At 40.8% G+C, this 17,779-nt stretch overlaps 1 protein-coding gene across 8 annotated transcripts in view; it reads right to left on the bottom strand.

Moving 5' to 3' along the window:
* Positions 1-2,786: 2,786 nt before the first annotated feature.
* SLC26A2 (solute carrier family 26 member 2) overlaps positions 2,787-17,779 on the bottom strand; it is a 29,858-nt gene continuing 14,865 nt past the window's right edge. For all 8 annotated transcript variants that reach the window (XM_075068094.1, XM_075068095.1, XM_032794397.2 and 5 more), the window contains 2 exons: positions 15,058-15,714; positions 2,787-11,954 (listed from right to left, as the gene is read on the bottom strand). In XM_075068094.1, the coding sequence (XP_074924195.1) occupies positions 10,443-11,954; positions 15,058-15,702 (2,157 nt within the window). In that variant the 5' untranslated portion in view covers positions 15,703-15,714 and the 3' untranslated portion in view covers positions 2,787-10,442. The remainder of the gene's footprint in view (positions 11,955-15,057; positions 15,715-17,779) is intronic.

Consider the following 17,779-nt stretch of genomic DNA (forward strand, 5'->3'; position numbering starts at 1 on the left):
CAAAAAAAATTCTGAGCAGTTTTAGAAAGCATGTACATTCATTCAACATCCTAAGGGCATAAGAGGTATTCGTTGCACAGCTGCATACTCACCTGACAGGTAAACTTGAAGACTGAACCCTTTAAAATACCTTTTCCATTCTCAGAGTTTGTCTATTATAACATGGGGAATGTGACAGGCTAGCCTAGCCCAAACCCCAGAGGCTTAATGCAGCAGCCAATTAGCCCTGACCTCTAGAGGAAGCCCAATGGGGGAAACATCTGAGGCTACGTCTAGACTACCCACCGTATCGGTGGGTTAAAATCGATTGCTCGGGGATCGATATATCGCGTCTCATCTAGACGCGATATATCGATCCCCGAGCGCGCTTATATCGATTCCGGAACTCCACCAACCCCAATGGAGTTCCGGAATCGACATGGGAAGCCGCGGACATAGATCCCATGCAGTGAAGATGGATGAGTAATCCGATCTTAGATATTCGACTTCAGCTACGTTATTCACGTAGCTGAAGTTGCGTATCTAAGATCGATTTTCCCCCGTAGTGTAGACCAGACCTGAGTGTGAGCTGGAGTCCTGCTCACAGGTCTGTGTGACTGTTGGTTGTAACTGCTGTGTGCATTTTGTGATGTCTGTTCTGTTTGGACTCTATAAATTCCCATAAAGATGTCCCTGGAGAAAAGGGACTGAATGCTGTTTCCCTGGCTTATTTTGGGGCTAGGAAAACAGTGCGCCAGCCCCTAGGGAAGTTAGTTCCAAACAACGATTGCTGATTAACTCCATGTGTGGAAGCCCTTATTCCAGAATATAAATCTCTTATTTTGAATTAGTTTGATCTACTTCAATCCACTTTGTAAATACTCTCTTATTTCAGAATAAGAGCAGCCACACATGGAGTTAATCAGGAATCGTTAATTTGCTTTAGTCATATCCGACTCTTTTCTGGATTAACTTCCATGTGCACCCAAGCCTTAAATGCTGCTTTGTGGTGAGGTGGCTATTCCTGTTGGGTACTTTCCCAGCAGTCAGAGATATTGCCTCACAATTGGTGGAATAGTGGCAACAAGATTAGCAAACGCCCTTTTGAGCAACGTCACCAGGGGACAATATTCCATGGCAGGTTTTTAGAGGGAGGTGTATTTAGCCAACTGTCTTACATGCACTTGCTCAAATGGAAATACAACCGTTTTGTGGTTCCGTACAGCATCTATCACTGCTGCATGCAGTAATGCTACTTTATATGAAAATGCAAGTGTTCATATTTTCTAGTCGTTCAGCCGGTCTGACCCAGTCAAGGCTGGGAAATTCAGAACTAGGGCTCCTCAAGTCACCCCACTGCATCCAGACATTGCAGGGCTGCAATTCTGAAACCAAATGACACTGCCCTCTGGCTCGCTTTCCCCCTTCCCTGTTGCATTGTTTCAGCGCTCTGGCTTCCTTCTGTGGAACCCCATGACAACTGACCTCTGGTCTCATGAGGAACAAGGAATGCCTTTGCAACAGCAATGACAGTGTACGTACATCTCTGTGACCATAAGCTACCTGAAGGGAGATCTTCTGCATCTCCCACGCTGCTTCTCACCAACCATCTTACCTCAAAACAGGAGCAAAGAGAAGAGAATGCATGAGGCAAAAAGTTTCAAACCTGTTTCCTAGTCCTCTTCCTGGATTGTATCTTGCTCCCATTGAGAAGAGACCTAGATAATCCACCCATGCTGTTGGTCCTTTTTATCTAGCTCTGCCTGATCGAAACTGTGAAGCCAGCCAAACAGTTGTATTTTGAAAACAAACAACATTCAAGAGGGATATTTTGGTGAAAACTTGTTCTGCCCATTAGGGATGACTGGAAGGGTTTAGTCAAATACTCCTAGCAGATGGCAGCATTGCCACTATCAAAAGATTTTATTTGGTAAACAAGAGGAATTGTACCAAAGGAATCTCTCTCTACTTCCTACTGTGTCTTCCCTCCAAGTATGGAAGGAGTCCTCTTAGTGGGCCAGCCAAGGTGGGTTTTACAGGGTAGACATACCCAGGGATACCAACTACATCACAGTAACATTGTGAGAATATTTAGTGTTACAAAGCACTATACCCTGTGAGTATACATTTGTATTCAGAAATTTGGATAACACTATTCCACTCACTCCTTGGGAGGCATGGATTAGCATTCAAGTCGCACTCCCTGACAGTACCCAGCCTGGGCTGGGGAAGCTAATGATCCAACCAGTGGACCAAACTGGGTGATGACTGCACCTGAGGCACCTTGCACATATGCTAAGACGACGACTCACTCATCTCTTGCAGTGAATTATGATCCAGTTTGGGGATTTGACCCTGGTCACCAGAGGTCATTTACGCACGTTGCAAAACAACCACCCAATGTGTCATAAATAGCTATATCTGCAGAGGAGATGCACAGTGGCATAGCAACATGGAGCACTGAAGGCTGGACTAAGGGGAAAGCGTGCTTCTGCCTATGCAGCATTAGCCAGTCACGTGCAATGAGCTCTTTCTAATACACTGTGATTCATGTTCATACAGAACTATGTGTATATATAAAATTAAACATTAGGTGATGGTGCCACTACATTCTGAGTATGAAAATGTTACTTTGTTACTAAATTTTTAACTAAATTGGAAAAAAAATTAGCTATACGTGTCATCGCTCACAAATTTGTTTGGATGGAAATTGTTGTCTAAAGAATGTAACATTTGTATCTGTACTTGCTTAATACCCAAATGAAAAGAGCTTAAACATCAAGAATAGAAAAATTATAAATATCCTCTTTTTAAATGTGAACAAAAATGTTTATTAAAACTGATACAATTCTTGTGTTGATAGTTTCTCCACAGTCACTCTTTCATAAGGCACATTGGTATTAAAAATATTATCACTACCGTTTAACAGCTGGAGATAACATGAAGAATTTGACAATCTACAAAACAAAGACATTTTTTCTACAGTAAGACAAAATACAGAGACTGATGAAATATATACAAACATTTGATCAATTTGTACAGCTTTTTGGTGAAAAGTAAAATGTTCATACACCAGGTCTCTTCTCTCTTTTGATGCACAGGCATAGTTTATGTTAACAAGTTACATGTGCAGAATGTAGTGAGATTAGATCACTTAATGGCTCTCCCCAGCTTAATCTAAAGTCTTCTAACCTTTACTTCTGGTTAATGTTGTAGATCATCAGGTCAGTATCAAAACATCCATTGTGCAAACAGTTCACGGTAAAAAAAATAAGTTTTTTGGTTCGTAGTACAGCACTGTTCAAAACCTTCTTGTTAAACATAAAACATTTTTGTAAAGTGGAAGATCTACTTCCTAATGTGAAATGTTTGGCTACTTGAGGTTTCGTTTACTTAAATTTATCCCCAAATTTGAAAAGGGTAGTGATAAAACTTGTCATTTCCACTTAGGAAAATGTCGCTTTGATTTGTTGTGTGATACAAAATTCCAAAAGATGATTCCAATGAACAAAGAAGCCGGTAAAAGTATCTCAGTCTCCACAGTGAAGCTTTAGCTACCTTTGACCATTTCCCAGCCCATGTTCCTCCTCCCACCCCAAAAGTTTTTCTTCCTAAAGCTAGAAGTTAGCTAATTTAAAAAAAAAAAAAAAAAAAAAAAAAAGATAATTTTGGCAGTAAATCTAATTAATACAAGCCTCTTAAATGCACTAACATTTTATATACCGCCCAGTTTAGAGAGGCAGGCATCTCTCTGACATTACCTATAGACTATGAAGTGCAAAGGTACTAACTACATCATGTCATTAAACAGTTTATCTTTGTTTTAAAGAGCAGTTATTTTACCTGACTCCAGGCCGAGTTTTCTATTATTTAATGACATCAAAAGTAAAAGTGAGTCCAAAATTTAGTTTTCTGCTCAGGTTGGAGCTTGATTGGAACAGAGAACTGTTCGCAGTGTATAAAGTAAAGTACATGCATAACACCTTGTCTACACTTAAAAGTTTTGCTTCCTTAACTATGTCAACGTAGTTTAGGGCGGCAAAACTCCCCTAGTGTGGACGCAAATGTACCATTATAAAAAACCACTTATACCAGTATAGCATATTCGGATTCAGCAAAGCAAATTAAGATATAAACTATATTGATATAAAGGGCCTTACACCAGAATATCTGTCTACAGTAGGGCTTTTAGTGGCATAACTAGATCAGTATAAGAAAATGACCCCCCTCATGATACCTCACATAGATATGCCATTAAAACCTTTTAAGTGCAGGTTCTCCCACGATAGGTAATCCACCTCCCCAAGAGGCAGTAGCTAGCGCTGTCTACACAGGGGATTCGCTCAGCTTAACTATGTCACTCAGGGATGTGGATTTTTCAAACTTCTGAGCAATGCAGCTGAGTCAACCTAACTTTTTAGCATAGACTTGGCCTTAGTTATCATTCCATTGCCTCTCCAAAAGCAGAGAGAAAAAAGCTCTAGGAAATGTATTGAAAGGAACAACCCTACATTGTTTGAGAGGATTCACTCGATGACCTAACGCGGGGGTAGTCAGTAGGTGGACCACAGGCCAAATCCAGACCACCAGCTGCTTTTGAACAGACCCCAAAATCTTTTTATTTAGTATTATTTATTTATTTTATTTAAATTATTTTCTCTGGAGTCTGGACCTTGACTATACATTGACAACAAATAATTGACTACCCCGACCCAATGGATTTTTTCTTACTTTAAATTTCTATCATCTTTTTCTAGCACTAAAAACAATGGAGATCTAGGATCCAGTGCAGCCAGAATTCACAGTGGAGTTCAGCACGAGAGAAAGGCAAAATGGGATTTTTACTGAATCATAGTCCCTGGGTTCCAAATCCTTTTACAGGTACCTTGCCATCTGTGATGTCTTGATTGAACCCATTAGACTCACCAATGTCATATGATGAGTTTTAAACAGTTTGTTAGTAATTCAGACGGCAGCAACAATAGATATGGAGGTACCACTGGACACTTTGGCAGGCTTGGAGTATAACTTTCCATTGGTTGCTGCAACCTGACAGAGTGCAGGAGAAATGCAAGTCCAGCAGTCTAGGCTGGTAGAGTTGAGGGTACAGAATTATACACAAATAAGCCTGAAAACAAAGAAACCCTACTGTACATAGCATGTATGTAATGAGACACTGTGACCCACACAGCAGCATTAAACAGCAACTACTCAGGACCGTCATTGTTCCTACGCTGACTGTGGAATAAGGCACAGACCTATGCACACATGGAGAAGCCAATTTCATAATAGCCCCTATAATAAAGACACTTCTGATTTGACCTTCCTGGGTAACATTATTTTTGACACTCTACAAAATTTCTCAAATCCTTTCGCTGCCGGGTGAGGGTACAGAACATTTCTTCTGATCTAAAGATAGGGAGAAATTATGAATAATGGTATGTCTAGAGCTTTGAACTCCCTAACACCCAATAATTTCCTCTCTCTTTTCTTCAGATGTCAGATTCATTTCTTCTTTTATGAAAACAACATAAGAATGGCCATACTGGGTCAGACCAAAGGTCCATCTAGCTCAGTATCATGTCTTCTGACAGGGGCCAATGCCAGGTGCCCCAGAGGGAACGAACAGGTCATCATCAAGAGATTCATCTCCAGTCACCCATTCCCAGCTTCTGGCAAACAGGGTAAAATGGATAAAGGTCATAGGTGACAACAGTATCTCAAAAGACAATGGGTCTCCTATTCACAGTCAGTCACACGCTATGTCTTTTTACAATAAAACAGGGAAACAAATGCCACAATGGCATACAGCCCACATCTTGCAATGAATTAGAAAAAAAAATGGATGGGGCTGCAGTGATTTACAAGGAAATTATTCCACCGAGGCTCATTACAAAGCACAAGACCAGGGATAACGATGTGGTCATAAATCCAGGATTAAAATTAGTGCCATGTAACTTACTGAAGTACATTTGTCATTTTTTTTATTAATAAGTAGATTGAAAACTGTTTGGGTTTCAAAACATTTAAACAAACTAAAGCATTTATTAGTGCAATACTTACATTAGGAGCTACTGAAATTGCTATAAATAGCAGTTTTAAGTAAAAGCAGAGATTAAGTCTCTTGGCAGGTATATAACTGAGACTGTGAATATTAATTTCCATAGTGCCATGTCATTAAAATGAATTAATGTGCTAATGATTTCATAATCCATCATTCAGATTGGTGGTTGCTATATTAAGGATTTCTCGTATCACAGTACTAAATTCTCAGCAGGTGTAGTTCAGCCTTGCTCGGTTCAAATGAATCTAGGCCGATTCACACCAAATGAGGATCTGACCCAGAATTTGGGAGGTATTATCTAGAATTATTGCTAGAATCTGGAGTGGAGAATGCATTCCCACATGCTGACACAAATGATTTCTTTTCTTTTATGTATCACTAAAGTACTGAAAGTCCAACATACACACACACAATTGGGCTTTAGTGCATTAGATCTTCTTCCTCATCAGTAGTGCAACAAGTACAGTAAATACCCTGGTAATTGTGTTTCACATAACAAGCACAATGGTAAACTCTAATCTTTATTTAGTGCTCAAGTACATTTAAATGTATTATTTGTAGTTTTCCAGTTCTCTGCCTTTGTTGACATTTATCTATGAACACTTCTGAGTGGGGTTGTGTGTATTAATATACAACCTGCACACAAGCTATGGCACTCAGGACACTTTTGTATTACACAAAATTGTTCAGAAGGGTGTATTTCTGCTTAGCTGTTTTGTTTTGTCTTGTCTATAATGGTATGCGGTATAAGAGGAAAAAAACCCATTGTTGTCCATGTAGAAGAATAGCACTTATAGTGTGCAAACAACATGCATTTTAGCAGAACATAAATTAGTTCTAGATGTGTCTTAATCACGCTGCATTAACAGCTTTAAACTGTATTGCCTGAGGTTTTTATGATTCTCTTACAAAAGCTAATATGCAAGAGTTTTGAACAAGTGTTCTGTAATTTTGTGGGACGCTCACACTTACTAGAAAGTGAAAGTATACCAAAGGTCAATGTTTCTCCAACATTGGTCTGTTCCCCTGAAATATATTGCTTGTTCTAATCAGTATTTAAAACTAAACAGTTTAACGTTTAACAGGGGTGTTGGGATAAAATCAATGTTCCAGTCACACTTTATGGTCCTGTGAACAATCATAGTGAAAGCAATTCAGTCAAGCCTCTGAATTGGCTGATATTGGGCTCATTCATTTAATTTACTCTCATACTCAGTTCTTCCTCTAGTGCTTAACCTCTACATTTCTCAATATATACTGGCTTATTCTTCCCACAATACGTGAACATGCAGAGCCCTCTGCTGGAATATACAGGGTTTTACACTAACATAGTCAGTCTCAAGTCTCCAAGAAAGTATCATTGTGCATACAATAAAATTGTTGTCTCTTGACATTAGCCTAAATGTTGTGAGCTATAGAAGTATGCTTAGGTTTCTAAGCTCTCTGGAGACTTAACATTTTCCTACTGATGTCCAGACAAGAGCTACTGTTTCTTGTTGCAAAATGCACTGCCAAGGAAGTTTTTCTTGGAGCTTCATGAAAACCTGACTTGAGGAGAGAATAGCCATGGAAACTACTGTAGGACAACAAGATCTGGTCAACTGCAATTTCTTATCTAAACAGCCCAAGGTCAAGCCTTTAGAACAGATGAATTTTGCTTGTATTTCCCTCTCTCAAAACTGTGCAGGATTGTAAACTTTGTGGGAAGATCATAAATTATATTCTTAAATACTCCGAAAAAAAGGAACTTGTTTAGTGTAGTTTATTTTGGAATGCATTTTTGTACTCTTTGCATTATAAAATAATTCTAATCTATGTATCATGTATTCCTGAACTTACCTATAGTGTTTTATAGTCTGGTCAATCAGGTACATTTCTCTGAAAAAATATTTTTTTTAAAAAAAAAACTTTAAAACAGTTTTAAAGCTCTTAACTCAGGAACCTGAAAAATCCTCATCCGATCAAACCTTGTCTAAATGCCTGTATGCTACTGCAGAAGATTTGAGGATTCTGAGTTCCAGTGTTGCCAAGTCTTGTGATATTATCACAAGTCTTGCAATACTATCACAAGTCTAGCGATATTTGGCTTTTCTTAAAGCTCCTGCTCTTAGAGTCAAGTGATTACACAATCATCTCAGTTTCATGTTTAAAAAAAAAAGTTTCAACCCCTCATGGTTGCAAAGAAAAGTTTGAAAATATGGTCCAAGTATACCCTAGAGGCTCAGAAACCAGAAGACAAAATGTATTTTTATTTAACCTCCTAATTTTTAAGCCAATGTGATGATTTTTTTTAGGAGTGACTCTTGATTTTTGAATGTCTGAAGTTGGCGATCCTGAGTATAAATAGAATCAGCTGAAGATTTGTTACTGGTTTCCATTTCTTTTGTATTAACTCTTCCCTGTTATATAAAGACAGTTACTTTGCATGTGTGAAGGATAAGTTACTAGTTTCTACTGAACAGCACATGAAGTTTGTATTAAAGTTGTAAATTAGGGATGGAACAGATAACCTAAAAGGCCTTCTTCATTTCCGCTTTCAATATTGTGGTAGCTATGTTGGTCCCAAGCTATTAGAGAGACAAGGTAAAGAAGAGCTGGGGTGGCTTGTCTCTCACCAACAGAAGTTCGGTCAATATATTACCTCACCCACCTTTTCAGTTTCTAATGTATATGACTCAATCTGCATGACACACAATATTGACTGCAGGGGACAATCCTTTACTGAAAATAATACATTAAGTCTAATTCCTATGATTCTGTAGGGTTCTGTCTATAGCCATTACTCTTAAGCGTGAGCCAAATAACTGAATACAAGCAAATAATTAAATACAAGCATGAGTCAAAACAACAAGGAGTCCTTGTGGCACCGTAGAGACTAACACATTTATTTAGGCATAAGCTTTCGTGGGCTAAAACCTACTTCTCTACAGTGCCACAAGGACTCTTCGTGATCTTTGCTGATACAGACTAACACGGCAACCACTCTGAAACCTGTCAAGCTTGAGTCAGGCTACACTGAGCCTGTCTTACAGCTTCCCATCTATAACCCATTCCTGATACTATGCTCTAAAAATCTTTAAATGAAAATTTGTCATGACTGTCCAAAGGAACTCAACATAAAAAGACAAACTTTCCCGACAACTATACAGCCATGTGCGTGAATAAGAAAACCATTGCTCCAATCCTTATCTACTAGATAAGAATAATAGATGGCAAGGTCAGAGAGTAGGTGGCAAGACATCTTTGGTTAGAAGTGGTCATGAGGAGTTATAATATCGACCCAACTCATGCAAGCTAGAAAGGCATCAAGTTGTATTTCTGAAAAGACGCTTAAACTCTGTGCAATCAGAGGTATAATCAAAGGCGTACGAAAATACAGAGTACCTGCTCTGCAGATCTCTCTGATAACAGCAATAGACTGCGACAATGAGATAACTGTAATGCTTTCCCATTAGGGATGAAAACTCACACCCTCAGAGTCATGCATTCTGCCTGAACTCGAACAAATCAAAGCAGCAAGTCTCAGAGTCTGAGTCTACAGACTCGGGCTTGTGCTAAAAAACTAAAAATAGCCGTGTAGACATTCCAGCTCAGGCTAGAGCATGGGCTCTGAAACCCGAGGCAAGGGGGATTCAGAGCCTGAGCTCCGGCCCGAACTCGAACATCTGTACTGCTGGTTTTAGCATCACAGTGTGAGCCCAAATCTGCAGACCCGGGCTCTGAGACTCGCTGCCTTGATTTCAAATCACTCCGAGTCCTGAAGTTCTTTCAGTGCCTGACCTACTGCATATATAACACGCACAGGTCACACACCTCAAGGAATCTACTTGTCACTTCCTTTTTCTCAGAGTGATTGTAACTCTTTGTGAAAGTCAGGCCCAGGTCCTCATCCAGCAGAAAACGCTCTCCATTGTCATATCAGAGAACAACCCAACAGAGCTGGGTATCTGTCCTGCTCACTCATTCCTTGGCCAGCTGAGTGATACGGAGGCAGCATGCCCAGTCCTGGAACTGGGGAGGAAAAGTGTAGTTGCCTCAAACTATTCACTAAGGGGGAGCACTGACAGCTGTCAAAGGAAGTCCAACCCAGAAAGATGATGGCTGTAATAAGAGTCTCAGGGATGCAGGTCTAAACATGGGGTAAATACTGGGATATGGAGAACCTAACACAGAAAGATCATGAACAACATTGGTTTAACATGTTAATCAAGATCACATTGAGGATGCCTATATTCAGCACTCCTTACCTAATCACCCTATCCAGTAGGGCAAGATTAAAGCATTACAGCACACTGTATGCTCTACACTAGGTTTTTAACAATACTCCTGTACTTTGGTGCATTTTACCTGTGTGAGTGCATGCACATTACGTACACATCCACAATTTTTTCCCCTGATCCTACACACAATTGTTGCCTTCCCGGCACCCATTTTGCGTATGTGCACCCAATGCAAAGTCCACAGCCTGGTGCACACTGTGGAAGAGGAGGTTCTGTTCCTCTTTTTTAAAGTACTCTCCCCGGTGCAGGGAACTCCTCACAGAGGTATTGCACTGGGCCAGCAGCACCTGGATGCCTATCTCCCCATAATCTTTGCAGATCTCTTTAAGCGTGTGGATCCCAGCTGTGTCCAAGAACTGTATTGCGCAGCAGTCAATCACTAGCGTGTGAAACACCAGTGGCTCGGTGACAAGCTGCACTGTGATGTCAGCCTGGCTGCCACCAGAATTCACCATTTTCTCTTTAAGCATTCGCTTTGCTGCCTTTTTCTTGGCTGCCTTTACCCAGGCTGGGTTGACTCCAGTCCGCTTATACAGAGTGGACTTAAAGCATTCTTTGTTGATATAGTAGAGAGGCGCTTCGAAACGGAAAACCACGATGCCTGGCTTAGTCTTCAGGTTTTTGTAGGCAGACAGGGATTCGTATATTTCACTGTCTACCACCCAGCCGAGCAATGGTGCCTCTGGTCTCTGAGTCCTCAAAATGACACACAGCATTGAGAAGCAGACACCAATCAGTAGACCAATTTCAGTACTGAGCAGTGCTGAAGCAGCCATTGTAACTAACCAGATCACTGTGTCCACTTTGCTCAGATGCCACATTTTGGGCAGATCCCTGAACTTCCGCAGGGCTCCTCTGAGGTTCACAATGGTTATGACCCCCAGGACACATTTCTGAAGGGAGTAGAAGAGAGGTGCAATCAAAAGCAGAACTAACAGGATGACCAACGCAGTCAACACCCCAGAGATCTGAGTTCTGCAGCCCGTTGACTCTTTGACAAGAGTCTTGGCAAGAGCTGCACTAGTTGTGAAGCAGTGGAAGAAAGAGGGAATAATGTTGCAAAAGCCAATGGCGTACATTTCCTGATTGGCCTTAACTGTGTAACCATGCTTCTTGGCGAACATCTCTGAGAGGGACACAGTAATAGCGAAGCCAATAATGGCTATGGCAACAGCATCTATCGCCACATTAGGAATCAGATCCCATTTGGGTGGCTGAGGTGGCAGGAACCCAGTTGGAATATGTCCAGCAACACTGGAGCCATAATTCTCCTTCAGCTTCCCAAAGTGAGATGCCAGCGTAGCTGCCACAACCACGACCAGTTCAATAGGTATGGGGGCCTTGAGCCTGGATTTAAAATGCTCATTCAGCTCTTTGGTTGGGATGAGGACAAGGAGACACAAGAAGCTGGTGATGAGGTCGCAGATGTTGGTCTTATGGATGTTTTTGAAGATGTTTATCCAAGTGGTTATGAGGGAGCCAATGCCATTGCTGCGTGGAATGTTCAGGCCCAGGAGATACTTCACTTGGGAAGTTAGGATAGTAAAGGAGGCACCTGTGACAAATCCGCCGAGTAAGGAGTCAGAGAGATACACTGAGACAAAGCCCACCTGAAAGAAGCCCATAGCAACCTGAAAGGAATCAACCACACACAATAGATTAGAGTACAAATCTTAGCATTATGGAAATTAGCAGGAAAGTTAGATAAGTAGGTCAGGGGTTCTCAAACTGGGGGTTGGGACCCCTCAGGGGGTCGCAAGGTTATTACATGGGGGGTCTTGAGCTGTCAACCTCCACCCCAAACCCCACTTTGCCTCCAGCATTTATAATGGTGTTAAATATATACAAAAAAGTGTTTTTAATGTATAAGGGGGTTGCACTCAGAGGCTTGCTATGTGAAAGGGGTCACAGTTCAAAAGTCTGAGAACTCCTGATGTAGGTAATACGGCACAATATGTGACTTTGCAGGATATTGTACTACCTGATGAGCAAAATGAAATGCAAGCCAGAATCCCAAGCCACTCATTTATGCATCAGCTTTAAATGAGATGCATAATTGCTAATCAGACATTGGCTTTCAGACATGGTCTTCATTTTTTGAACTCATTTTTATATCATGGTTTCTTTCAACTCTCAGTAATAGCTTACAGCATCCTTAAAGGATAAGAGGGGAAGCACAGGGAAAAAGCTTTTTTACATTTTCGGTAACTTATGTTGCTTCTCCCTCAAATTTTTGAAAGCCCCTTGGCTTTAGGCCTTACAGAAGCCCAACACCGATGTTAGAGTCTCTCTTGCATGTCTCCTTGTAGCCTGCAATAAGTTATCACCCCAATCAAATACCAGCTTGCCTTTTCACTAACGACTAACCTGTAGCACGTCTAATTCAGCAAAAGAGTACAGAAACTCCCACAATGCCCAGGTTACACGAGTAAAAGCAAATTTTTAAAGGTATCTTTTTATTCATATTTATGAACTCTGGTTCCAATTAAATCTTTGGTGCTGTCTATAGTAAGCTCATGATGTATAGATGTACAGATTCCTGCAGTCCGCTGTATTTACACAGCCACAATGGTGGTGGCTAAGTGTCCCTCTTTCCCCATTTAACTTTCTGTAAGTTAAACACAGGCGTCCCTTACAACCAAGTTCAGTTATTTTTCCCTTTGAACCCTCAACTAAAAGCCCTTTAATGCTTTTCACTGGCCAAACTGGGCTTTTCCCTGCTGTTATGTTAGAAACTGCCACGCCAGGATCCCACAAGCTGCCAGCTATGGTACTTTTACACTACTTGGCTCAAACAAAGTCACACGTGTCATCAGGTAGCAGAGGCAACACAAAGAAAATATAGGCATGGCTGGAAACTGGCCTAACTGCCTAAGAACTGCATAAATTTACTGAGAAGAAGGACGGTCTTGAGGCTTGACACTGCTGAGTTCAGTTCCTGACTCTACCACCGACTCCCTGTGTAACCTTGGAAACTCACTTGACTTCTCTCTTTCATAGTTTCTTGTCTATAAAATAAGGATAATACTTCCTCTCCCTTACCCTTTCCCTCTCTTGTCTACTTAGACTGCAAGCAACCTTGGAGCAGAGCTTGTCTTTTACTATGTGTCTGTATACAATAGAACACCAGAGTTACAAACACCAGAGTTATAAACTGATCAGTCAACCATACCCCTCATTTGGAACTGGAATTACACAATCCAGCAGCAGAGACCCCTCCCACAAACCATATACAGTACAGTACTGAGTTTAAACAAACTACTAAAAAAATAAAGGGAAAGTTTGTCAAATCTTTTCTTTAAAGGAAGGAAACTGTTTCTATGCTTGTTTCATTTACATTAAGATGGTTAAATGCAGAACTTTCTTCTGCATGGTACAGTTTCAAAACTGTATTAAGTCAATGTGCAGTTATAAACTTTTGAAAGAACAACTATAATGTTTTGATCAGAGTTACGAACATTTCAGAGTTATGAACAACCTCCATTCCCAAGGCATTTGTAACTCTGAGGTTCTACTGTAGTTCCTAGCAAAAAGGGACCCTGTTCTTGGTTGGGGCTTTGAAGAGCTAACGTAACATAAGTAATATTTTAGTTCTATTGGCTGGTAGGCAGAAAGACCCCAGGCAAAACACAGCTAACTGCTGTTCTACGTATAACATCTAAATCAGGCAAAGTAATTTGACTTGTCTATGTAAAGAGGCTAAAGAGAGAGTGTTCTCTGCCAAACACCAAACAGCAATTCACATCTCCACTGCCTCACAGAAACCCAACCCACTACCACCACTCTATCTCAATTACTCAACACTTCCAGATAGCTTAAGAGGGCATCATAGGTTTTATATCAAGAGGATTATCTAGAATGTCATAAAAATGTTTTCTTTTTCTCTCCCCCACAATGTGTTAGATACAACTTTTAGATAATGTTTTCATCTCTTAGCTCATAGAGCCGAGACAGTTGTGGGCACTCCAGAAATGACTGTGCATGATTCTGGATGTATATCTTCCTCTACAATGCTATGAAAGCCAAACACAATGGCATTTTGCTAATCCAGAAATTAAGCTTGCTGATCTAATTTCAGTAGCTAAACAGTGAAATACAAGTGGTAAACAAAGCATAACTGTTAAAAATCATAACTGAAAAAAAATCTGTTACTTAATACCTTAATTTATTAAAATGGAAATATCTTAAAATCTAGTATTTTTTATCTTTGTAGCATCTCTTTAAAATAATAGTAAGGTTCTGGCTTTGAACAAAAAGTCGTCAAGTTTTACAAGCAGCAAATAAAAGCATCCAATACCATAGAATTTATTTTACAATTTGTATTAACTTTCAGTGGGGAAAAAAGCCAGCTGATCACATATAAAATAAATGAAAAGTGGTCTGATTTGAAAGCTATGCTGCAAATTTTGGCCCAGTGAAAATTAAAGCCCAAATACAAATCAATGAAAAGAAGTGTTTAGGGCCAGACTGTAAGAAGTGGTGAGTACCTGATAATGTGAAATCAATCGAAGTTGAGTCTTTGGCAATGCTTAGAATCAGGTCCTTATAAAGGGAAATGTTGGTGGACCTTAACCAGAAGAGCAATGTGGGACACTACTGCTATAAACAACACTGCCACTGTCTCTAGGCTGGTCTCAGAAGGCTTCAGTAAAGAGCTGAACTATAGCTAAGAGAGGAGAGGAAGAGAATTAGAAGCATTTCCATAGAATACCCATTTACCCTGCCCCCTCTTACCTGATAAACTCCAGCTATGAAGGTCACCGTGGCTCCCACAATAATTGCATAACAACTTCTATCACATAACAGCAGTTGTGATGTCTGGTTCACAGCCAAAGTGGTGGTATTTACATAAATGACCATCTCTCTCTGAAGGCCACTATGAACACTGGGCTCTATATCATACCCAGCTCTCTGTACCTCACGATCCACCACCTGTCCCACCATCAGGCAAAGCACACCAAAAATACCAACTGATATATGACGAGAGGTACCAAATAGGAAATAAATAATGCTGGCAAAAAAGGATGTGTAAAGACCATATATAGGTTCCTGGCCAGCCAACAGGGAATAGGCAATGGACTGGGGGACCAGCAGGATGCCCACTATCACCCCAGACATTATATCTCCCAGGATGTACTCCCTCAGTTTATATTTGGGGATCCACTGCAAGACAGGGAGAAAACTGAAAATCAGGTCTTTAACTTTGGCTGGGGTGCAGCTGCAAGTTTTCTTCACTTTCTTGACCAGAAGTGCCTTCATATCAATGCTCGTCTCTTGAGGCTCCAGGAACATCATGGGTTGAAAAATGTGTTCGTCATCCTCTCCCTCTGCCATTTCAGATGCTGATTGGATGTGGTTGAGTTCCACTTCTGCTGCCATCCTGAAAGCTCCCTACCAACACAAACATAATCCGGTAAATCAGTTAACCTTAAACTAAATTATAGATTATTCCAGACTTCTTTTTTTTTAAATGGCAGTGAATTTAATTCTCATGAAAGGCAAGGACTAATAGTACTAGCTTAAGCCAACAATTGCACAAGCAAGGTCTCTGGAAATTTTCCACACAACCTGTTGTGATACAACTCAATCTTGCCCAGCAGCATCAGCTAGGGTGACCAGATGTCCCAGTTTTATAGGGACAGTCCCAATTTGGGATTTTTTTTTCTTATATAGGCTCCTATTACCTCCCACCCCCAACCCAATTTTTCACATTTGCTGTCTGGTCACCCTAGCATCAGCTGTTATTCCCCTCCTCAGCCAAGCATAGGTGGCATCATAAACCTAATCTGATTCCTTTTGTTGTCACTAAAATAAACTTTATGATCAGACAGAGCCCCTCCATGAATATGACTGTGACTAAAACATAGCTATGCACATACTGCAAGAAAAGAACATGCTTCTTTTTGTGTAATCAGCCCAACTGTGATATATGCACACCACTATAGAGGCACTTTTTCTTGGAACACCTTCCCTGCAGGGGCGGCTCTATGTATTTTGCCGCCCCAAGCACGGCAGTCAGGTGGCTTTTGGCAGCTTGCCTGTGGGAGGTCTGCAGGTAACGCAGATTCAGCTGCATGCCTGTGGGAGGTCCGCCGGTCCTGTGCCTTTGGCGTACCCGCCTCGAATTGCCACTGAAACCGCGGGACCAGCGGACCTCCCACAGGCATGCCACTGAAAGCTACCTGATTGCCACCCTCACAGGACCGGCAGGCCACCCCCCGTGGCTTGCCGCTCCAGGCACGCGCTTGGTGTGCTGGTGCCTGGAGCCGCCCCTGCTTCCCTGATGAGTCCACTCACTGTTTCTGTTCTATACTATTCAGCAAAATTAGAAACAGTAGGCTGTACTAGCTGAACATTCATTACAATTCAGTTTGTGAACCATACCCCTTGCAACTCAGTTTCTGGTATAGCAGTTGAGGTCTAAGTCTTTCACTAGTGTTTTCTTTCCAGTGCAGTTAGGATGCCAGCCAATTATACTGGAGCTTTACTTTTTACTTGTTATCTAAAAGGCAGCAATCTTTATCCAAATGGTTTTGTTTCAGCCTGTGATATAGCACAGGAACACTTTGCATGCACTTTTCCATTTAAAAAAAAAAAAAAGGTTGGATTTCAAGCAAATTATATCCAATCAAAGGAACAGAAACAAGCATGTTAACTGGAAATACGGGTACTAGATGACATGCTCCCACCAACAGGTTTCTCCTACTGTAAGTTGAACTGCAGACGATATATGAGCAAGGTGATCGTTAATAAAGAACATTCTTATAATAAGAACTTACTTCCTCAATTTGTGAAAGCAAAATATCTGAGCAGACAAGCAAATCAAAAACAACCTGAAAAAGACATCTCTAACACATGTATGCAATTTGGCGCTTACCCAGCATTCTTCTGTTTCAGAGACTTCTGCAAACATTACTTCCTTCGCAGATGGCTAGTAAGGATGAATTAAACATTACCGTTCATATTTTACATAGGGTGAAACTCTGCCAGAGACTGACTTGCTCAATGCCGCAAAGGAGTCAAAGTCAGAGGTGGTATTAGAACTCTAGAGTTTCTAGCTCCCAGTCCTCCACCTTCAAAACCAGATCACACCTCTTTACCAGTTCAGCTCTACTACTAACAAAAATATTTATCATTTATATAGCAATTTGCACCTTCAATGTGTAGTTCAGACATTAATGACTGCAGAACTCATATTCTACATAATGTCAACTTCTGAATTAATTAGCAGAAGCGTATTTGAGCTAGGCTTGTTGAGAATATATTACAGGATTCTCACTGGGAATTCTTTCACCTAAATAACACTTTGCAAAGAGCTATAAAATGTTCACTGCTACTACTACTTCAGGATGAATCTCTTAGAAACTGTGTACACATGGGTGAAGCAGGAGTCAGACTTTGGAGTTTAGACAGATTGCTTCTCCTACGGTCTGTTACAAGACACTGCTCTTTGGAG

Source organism: Chelonoidis abingdonii, chromosome 7, assembly GCF_003597395.2.
Source record: "Chelonoidis abingdonii isolate Lonesome George chromosome 7, CheloAbing_2.0, whole genome shotgun sequence".
In the NCBI taxonomy this organism is placed as follows: Eukaryota; Metazoa; Chordata; order Testudines; family Testudinidae; genus Chelonoidis; species Chelonoidis abingdonii.